Source organism: Dryas octopetala, chromosome 9 (genome assembly GCF_963921425.1).
Source record: "Dryas octopetala chromosome 9, drDryOcto1.1, whole genome shotgun sequence".
Lineage (NCBI taxonomy): Eukaryota > Viridiplantae > Streptophyta > Magnoliopsida > Rosales > Rosaceae > Dryas > Dryas octopetala.
In genome coordinates, this window is record NC_141374.1 from 2501 (window position 1) to 11511 (window position 9011).

The 9011-nt window shown below is 38.3% G+C and overlaps 1 protein-coding gene across 1 annotated transcript; it reads right to left on the reverse strand.

Annotated features, from left to right (window-relative positions):
* Positions 1–2470: 2470 nt before the first annotated feature.
* Positions 2471–7622, reverse strand: LOC147272984 (protein root UVB sensitive 1, chloroplastic-like). Its single transcript, XM_086256978.1, has 6 exons — positions 7397–7622; positions 7010–7066; positions 6629–6827; positions 5708–5823; positions 3881–4057; positions 2471–3271 (listed from the first exon to the last, which is right to left on the reverse strand). Exons 1-6 carry the CDS (start codon positions 7571–7573, stop codon positions 2987–2989), a joined length of 1011 nt encoding a protein of 336 aa, XP_086113104.1. The 5' UTR covers positions 7574–7622; the 3' UTR covers positions 2471–2986.
* Between the last annotated feature and the right edge of the window lie 1389 nt (positions 7623–9011).

Here is a 9011-nt window from a genome sequence, read left to right on the forward strand (position 1 = left end):
AACCCTAACCCTAAACCCTAAACCCTAAACCCTAAACCCTAAACCCTAAACCCTAAACCCTAAACCCTAAACCCTAAACCCTAAACCCTAAACCCTAAACCCTAAACCCTAAACCCTAACCCTAAACCCTAAAACCCTAAACCCTAACCCTAAACCCTAAACCCTAAACCCTAAACCCTAAACCCTAAACCCTAAACCCTAAACCCTAAACCCTAAACCCTAAACCCTAAACCCTAAACCCTAAACCCTAAACCCTAAACCTAAACCCTAAACCCTATATGCAGAAGAAGAAGAATGCAACTGTTTCCAATAAAAAACTACCAGCACCGTATCCTCCGCAAAGACAAACAAAAAGGCAGTACAATCAGCCAACGAACCACAAATGGAAGATATACAAGCTTTGTTTAGCGAATAGGAGACCCAGAGAATTAGGGAGGTTTTGTTGGAATGGTATGGCCTCAACCGCAGACATCAGACGAAGATATGGAGAGAAGACTGTATAGACTGTGGGTAGGGATGGCAAAATTCCCCGCCCCCGAAAATCCCCGTGGGGACCCACCCCGATTAAGTGGGTATGGTAATGCCATCCCCATCCCCGCCCCGCCCCGTATACCCGTTTAATAAAAATATTATATTATATAATTATATTTGAATTTATTTTCTTAATTTTTGTTGCATATCTTTAAAATTTAATAGTGTTCTTTTTATGATTTAGTGTTATTGTAATATAATATGATAAATTTTAATGTATTTCATCTATTATATTATATATTTGTATTAATTTGATATGTTATTAATAAAAAAAATTATTTTTTAAAAAATAATAGGGCCCCGAATACCCTCGATGGGGACCCAATTACCCGGCGGGGCAGGTATGGTATTGCCAAACCCGCCCCGAACCCGCTCTGTTGCCATCCCTAACTGTGGGTCTCGGAAATCCTGCTGCAGCAGACTAAGGTTCAGACTGTTATTCAGTACTACCACCATTGGATGCGCAAATGGCCAAGCATTCACCACCTTGCCCAGGCTCCGCTTCAGGTCTCTTGCTTCACATTCAGGTTTTTTTTTATTAACCTTGTTCCTCAACTTCAAAATGAAGTAACACTATCTATTTTTTGCAGGAGATGAATGAATTGTGGGCAGGTTTGGGCTACCATCAACGAGCACGATTTCATGTGAACAATTGCACTTTTTTAAATCCGTTTGGATAGATGGGGTAATAATGGCACCACTTGAATAATTTTTGTTACTTATATGCCGTGATGGGCAAAGTGTTTGTTTGGTCTTTTCTATATATACAAGTATTTCCAATATTTATGTCTCAATTAGTTTTTCTATTTAGGGTATACTAAAGCCACACTCCTTTACTGCCTGCTCATCATGGCTGCGGAAAGATTGTTGATTCTGCAACCACATAATTGGGCTTCGAGGAAAGACCATGACATGATGTTATACTACAATAGGTATGTAAGATGCTGGCACCTTTTTTCCTAAAATGATATCTAAATCTAATTGGCCGATCCTAATGTTAATGGTGAATGCCAGGGAGTACGGGAAAGCTGTTCAAGAGTTGCCATTTTCATGTCTTTTGCCCCAGAAGAAGCAGAAGTTCTACAACCATTTGTTGAAAAATTGCATTTGTTGCGGCTTGAATCATCATGGAAATCTCTGCAGCACTCAAGTCAATTGAAAATCTCCCAACTTCATGTACTTATATGTTCTTGTCCACAAACAAATTATGCGTTCCTTTCTTACGGTATGGTTGTGCAATAAAAAGTGCATGCACATGCACTCTTATGATTTTGAGTTCTCCTTTCTCGGTTAGAATTTAGGTTTTAACTCTTCAGTTTTGGGCATAGCCAGTAAGGGTTTAGGGTATATAACCTTGAAGAATAATTCTATACACTAAAGTATAGAATCCTATACCCTAATATGTTAAACCTGTAAAATATGGCCGAACAAATGTTAAAATGTCATAGAAATACCTATGTCCGTTGTTTTGTGTGTGTATATATATATATATATATATATATAAAGTGAGAAACCTGTTATTTAATTTTAAAAAAAAATCCCACAAATGTCTCACTTAAAAGGAAAGGTTACAAGTGAGAATCTATATATGAGAGGACAGAATGGTAGAAAGCAACCGGCCAAAGAAATCAACAAAACAAAAAATGAAACAGATTTGATATTAAAGATGAAAGTTAGACTCCTATCAAAATAGGACTATATAATTCAAAAATCGAATTGTGGAACTAAATTAAGAATCAGGTAATAATTGAAAGGCTATTACTACAGTTTACTCCAACAAATAATAATTATTATATAATCATAATATAACACATCATTTATGTTCTTCCCGGGCAGGGCAGGATGAATTCGAGACAAAAGAACAATAATTTTTTTCGACAAGTAATTAATTTATGTGCGAGACATGACAATAGAAAAAGTAATTCAAACAAAAAATATATAAATACAAAAAGTAATTGGTCTTCTATGTCCATAAATATCCCTCGACAAGGTACGGATGGTCAAGACCTGGCAGGAAATTCCTTTATAGAAACAAAACAAGTTATACAACCATTTCATTAAACAAGTTAAAACATAAATTTCCAAAAGTATTTTCAACCCAAACGTTCTTAATTTGAGCTAGAGAATACAATACTAACACATAGTTAATAGAAAGGCAAAATGGGTGGCAAGGGATCGAGAAAAGGAAATATTATCCTTGTATTCACAACGGCGGCTCTTGAGGTTGTGATTAAGTGCCTTTAAACACACTATTCAAAAAAGACGGTCTGCCTTCTCGTCATATCATGTGTCCTCTAAGTTTGTCTTTCCCTGTTTGACCACCTGTACTGTAAAAGCTTTGCAGCAAATATGAATACAAGGCAAAAGCATATAGGGATCCCATGATGATCTCCGTGATAGTCTCTTTTCTCATTTGCTAAGGAAAACCATCGTGGAACACCATCCATACATCATTTCAGCAAACAACTGGTAATGCCACATACCCCGGACGAATTCTATTAGGTAAAGGTCTTGCAATAAGCCCGTCTGTAACCCAACCCATTGATTCCCCATCGTTTTTCACATGCTTGAATTCCCTTCGCACATATTCTAGAGATATTTGCAGCCTTCCCCCAGGTTTGCAGTCAATGGAAGTACCTCTTGCTTCGTATCCTGCATTTTTCTCCAACCAAAACAGATAATTGACATGGAACAATGCTTTCAGCATGTCTTGTAGCGATGATGTTTCTTTAAGCACTACCTGGTTAATGCCAATATTTAAATTACAACCCAAAAAAATATGTACACAAGGGCACATGCCAGTATTTATTTATGCATACGGGCCCATATATGTATGAATTATGTAAAAATCATGTCTATATACAGAGAGAAAAAAAAAAAAAAAAAGAGTTCTTATGATGATTATGTTCTTTTTTTTTTTTTTTCCTTTTATATAATGATTATATGAACACAAAGAAATGGTGTGTTTTTTTTTTTTTATTTCTTATGTATCCCCTTAATTTAGTTGTTTTCTATCCCAAAATACTCATTCCCAACTCTCTCCCCTCCTCCATTTAATTTGTAATATACCATTCCCAATTGTTAAAATAGCAAACTTTCAAACATACAAGTATAGGCATACTATTTTGATGATATATGAACAATTACAAATTTAAGAAAACTGAATTCCCTATTGACTTTACATTTTAATAGTAAGGATACAAATCAAGAAAAATGAAATTATGAGATGAAACGGAGAACTAAAACATGAGAATAAACAGATGTAGACTAAAACTAAAGGTGCTGAGAGGAAGTGAAAGAAACAAGGGGTGAAAAGTAGAGAGTGACAACACAGACACAATTTACTCACACAGTATCTTCCCGTGTGCTCCGTCAAAATATAGCCTTCTTCTTTATATAGACTGAACAGTGCAAGCACATCCTCCTTGCTGTTTACTACATCACTGAGCTTGGATCCCAACTGCAGCCTATGCTCGATTTCAGCAGCCGCATCCTTTGCTTCTGAAGATAATACTCTTGATTGTGCCTAAACAAGGATGTTCAAAGCAAACAATGCATGAAATTAGACTGGGTAACTTCAATAGGAACATACATGGATTACTGTTGGATTCTATCCACCCCCATACTCTTGTTAACTACCAAATGTACAAAATTTTCTCAAAAAATGAAATGGGAACCAACAACAACTAATTTTCTAAAAATTTCAAACCAAGTTGCTCAGCATAAAGTATCATAGAATGTCATGGACCAAAGTCAATATATTCCACTCATCTTAATTGTGAGAGTAGTATCATGGCCTCCCAACTTCAATAAATTTCTCAAGGAATTGTTAACCAAGCTTACATCTACATTGGACAGGCTCCCCCCCCACCCTCAAGTTATGCCCAAAATCAACGAAACACTTATGAGAAAAACATGGTTACAAGGGAGGAACATAACAGGGTTTATCTATTAAAACCAAGCTACTCAAAATCACACCAAGAGTATAACTATATTAAGATTGTTTGGGGTTTGAGGGTTGCGCCCCTGAAAAAGTTGATTTGAGAGTGCTCAAGTGCCGACCAATGATTCTAATCAATAATCCAAATTCATAGTTTGCCAACATAACATGACCAACTGTTTGGTAAGAAAGAATTTCCCTGTATATGAATATAGAAATATTCTCTAAAGCGACAGTACGCATTGCATGTCATCATTTGGACGATGGCTCAATTTTTGTTTTTCTTTTTATTTTTGAACTAATGTTCCAAATTGCAACAGCGTTGCAGACTATCCGCACTTATATATAGGAGGAGCTTCATAAGGGGATCACTTTTGATAAGAATAAAATGGGATCGCACAATGCAATCCAATGATTCCCCAATCAATACTGCACTAGTATATATATACTAGTGCCGTATTGATAGTTGGTAAGAAAAGAAATATCCTCACTAAGCTTGCTGGCCCAAATCTATCAATGAGGCCTTTTTGGTCCAAAGACAAATGGCCATGGTAATCAAAAGACTCAGTCCACTAAGAGTCAATGTATTTAGGTCTTACAAAGACTTGATGCCATAATTTTTAATCTTTGGGATTCTATATTAAGCTTATAAATAAGGCTATCTCTTGTAGAGAAAATAAGATTTTGATTTCCCTTTATAATTTCTTCTCTCTCTTCTCATTTTTCCAGTCTTTCTCTAATTTCCTTACAATTACCGCAACACTACATTCATCTTCTTCTTTTCTGTAAAATTCTTATTACTCAAATTTCTGAGAACTACAACTCAATTTTTTTGTATCTCCTGTAAAGTTCTTATTACTGTCAACAGTTACGAATGCAAAATTTTCATAATAATGGATACGCGTATCTCTTCTTCTTCATCATCATTATATTGTCTTATCATAGGCAACACCCACCTTGTATTGTCTTATCCTCGTTATTCTCATTTTCCTTCCTCAGTTATAATGATTACGATTGCAAAAATGTCATCATCATCATCATTCGTCAATTAGAATCAGCACATCAAAACAAACCCTATGATGCCATTCATCAGATTGCCATCTCCCTACAAATGACCTATGAACATTCCACCACCTTGCTCCCACAACACAGACTTAAGATGGGCATTCTCAAGGCTGTCCGCATCACTGATGTTGATAAATAATAAGCCACATGAGGAAGACAAAAGTAACTCACTTTGTTTGCAGGCTTCAAATTAAGAAATGGTACAGCTGGAAAAAGTGGTTCCTCCTCATTGACCTCTTTGACAGGAGGTGCTTGGCCGCTGAGGAGATATTCACTAAAAACCAAACCTGTTGAAACAACCAGGCCAAGTTTATACTTAATTATAAATTAGCTTACCTAGAAATAGTTATTATTTGTTGTTCCCATGACTATTACAATGATGATGCAAAAATTATAGTATAACTGCCTGCTCTCACTCGGTTACATCATCAACTTTTTTCAAACGATTAAAAAGAATCGTGCTGAAATGATAGCAACACGTTATTGGTAGCAGATACAGTCAAATGCAAGCTACCAAACATCTGCAACATTTCCCTATTCAGTGAGAAAGAATCAAAGAAACATAGAGAAAAATGATGAAAGAGATTGGGGATGGAGTTGGGAGGCAATAGATTTTTAGGATGTTTAAATGTTTAGAATTAAACAGTATTCCCATGTTTCTGCTGCTTTGTGACCCATGTTTAGAATGGCATTATGACTCTTGGTTACTCTAACAGGCAATTCTTTGTTGCTTACCCTGATTGAAAGAAAACTAACTCATTGGAATCCTATGTCCACCTTTACCACGTGATACTCATGAACTCAAGAAACCCATTCGAATCCTAAGGTGCAACCTCATGTTCTCCTGAGGCCCAAAAAAAAAAAAATAACCCTCTATATAACCCATCCTCTGATTCCAAATTAACCACATAGGCCTACCAGTATGCTGAATCATTGTGAATCCTTTCCATCACATTTTCAGAAGGTCAGTGATGCAAACAGAACATTTGGTATTTCATGCACAGTAAAACTTGATTCAAATAAGATGAAGCAATAAGGATGTCGCAACCACTAAACTCAGATCAAACAAAAGTTGAGAGACAGAGGAATTACTTGCTCGATAAGGATTTAAAGTCCTTATTTGAATGGACTGATACGATTTCAGATTGCAGAACATGTGGATCCAAGTGACCATGCTAAAAGAAGCAAGGCCAAGTGACGTAGAAGACCCTATGCGGTTAGCCAACGCTATACCAAGCATGATACCGATACACTTGCTCACCATTCCCTGAGCCTCACCCTTAGCAATCACCTACATTTAAGTATTCCTTCAGAAATGATAATTAGTACATCAAGGTAAAATCACACTGCAGTCAAATTCTAGCATCAACTAGATGATGTGCCATTTGCATGTTAAACCCAATTCCATGCAAACGAATGGAAGTAAGAGGCTTCCAAGCTTCCTAAAGTCAATCACATTTCAAAATATGATACCTCAGCAAAGTTCCTTTGAGCAGCAAAACCAGCATAGAAACAGCTCCTGGTAGCAGCCTGTGAAATGATGGGGTTAAACTTTCAATAAGTGTGCATCATTAAATTGGATGAATGTGAGGGTGCTTACAGTGGGGCATCATAAAATGATTAACTACTGGAATTATATAGGATGCCAAAAAGGTTCATTCAACACAAGATGTACTTTTATAAATAACAGCACTATAGTAAAAAAAAAAAAAAAAACAGTCAAATTATTGCATATGTACTAAAATGCAAGACTGTTTATGTGGTAAAAATGCTCTGAAAAATAAAAACTGAGAATAAAAAATAAAAATAAAAACCACTTGTCATTCTACACAAGTCGCAAAACTGAAATTAGAAAATAACCTGAATAAGTGCAGCAGCTGAGCGCCCTGCACCTGCAGCAGCACCAATTAAAAGAAAAAGATGGGGAAATGCAGGGGTGAGCATCTCCAGTCCAAAGGCAGCATTTTCAAGAAGATCAGCAAACAACCTCCACCCTTTTGGATTGACATCAAAATGCCTTCCATATTTGGAGAGCATAATTTTGCTGAGGTATCCAATTCCATCCTTAAGGACCCAATTGACAGTAGCAGCGTGTTGATGCAAATTCTCGTAAGGTAGATGCAACAACTCAGAATAGCTGATCTGGCTGATCAGGTGCTTTGCTGGATGATGAAGTGGATGTTGGTTGAGATCTTCCTGCAAAAGAAACAAGATCAAAGGAGATGGACCGGTGTGGTACCAGCCAAACACACTCCGATGATGAAATCAGTGATGGTGTTTGATGGTGGGTGAGGAAGAACAGAGGATGAACTTGGGAGAATAGGAAGAACAAGGCAAATGTTCTGGGTTATTCTCAGCAAGTTGGGTAAGCTCCTTGGTGAGTGGAAATTTTGTGTAAGTGTTTGTGGGTAGATGCATAGATTGCTAGATCCTTCATTTTGTGCATATGTCGTGCCTTATATAGGCAAAGGAAGACTTAATGAATAAGTTACCTGTATGTGAATGAATGGTTGCCAGAGATCCACGCACCTGGTCAGACCTAGTTGCATGTTCAGCTGCTTACTTCCTCAGCATTCAATGTTGCATTGAATGCTCCATTAAATGCAAGGTTGGAAGGTTCAGGCAAACTGCCCCAGTAGTCATGAATGCAGACTGGATATTCTATCTGTCAGAAGAATGGCGTCAGGTGCATTTAAGTGTGGCGGTTCGTCCCAGCGTGATCTACCCGGGAATGGCGGCGGAGAGCCGAGCCGAGCCGATACAAGCACATGCTCTTATGCGTTGACATGAAGTCCATGTGTGGTCGGATCGGACATGGGATTCCAGACCGAGCTGATCCAGTAAACTGGGGTCTTTCCGAGCTCTAACTGGCCGACGCCAGAACTCGAAAAGAGACCATCCCCTGCGCCGAGCCGAGCCGAACCGGGATGACCGTGGAAAGATGGTCACTCGATCCCTTGAAAGATCATCGGTTCGGCTCGGACCGAACATGGTGGGCCCGGCGTGGAAACTTGGTCTAAGCTGGCAGAGGAAATGCTGACCAGTGATGATGTGGAGGTCAAAGTTTGACCACTGAGAGTCAACTCCGAGATGGATGTTGACCAGCCACGTGACGAGCCGTGATTGGCTGTTCGGATCTATGTGGATTTTCCCACAAACAGGAGTCCCCCAGCTTCCGAGCCGAGCGGACAGTGGTGGATTGGAAGCTGAAGTGCGATGACCTTTCCAAAGATAATACGCTTGCTTGATCCGAGCCGAACCCGACATATCTACGTTTCCGAAGATCCGAGCAGGTGGTGACTTGTGATTGGCCAAAATATCTCAGGGACAGGTGAAGGGACGTTTGATTTCTGCATGGGGGAACGTAAGGGTCACCTCATTATGGGTATTTTTGAATGCTTGACAGGTGTCAAGATCTGGCATGTGAAGCGCCAGAAATGAAGGGTTGAGATCAGTTTGCATGGGGGTATAAAAG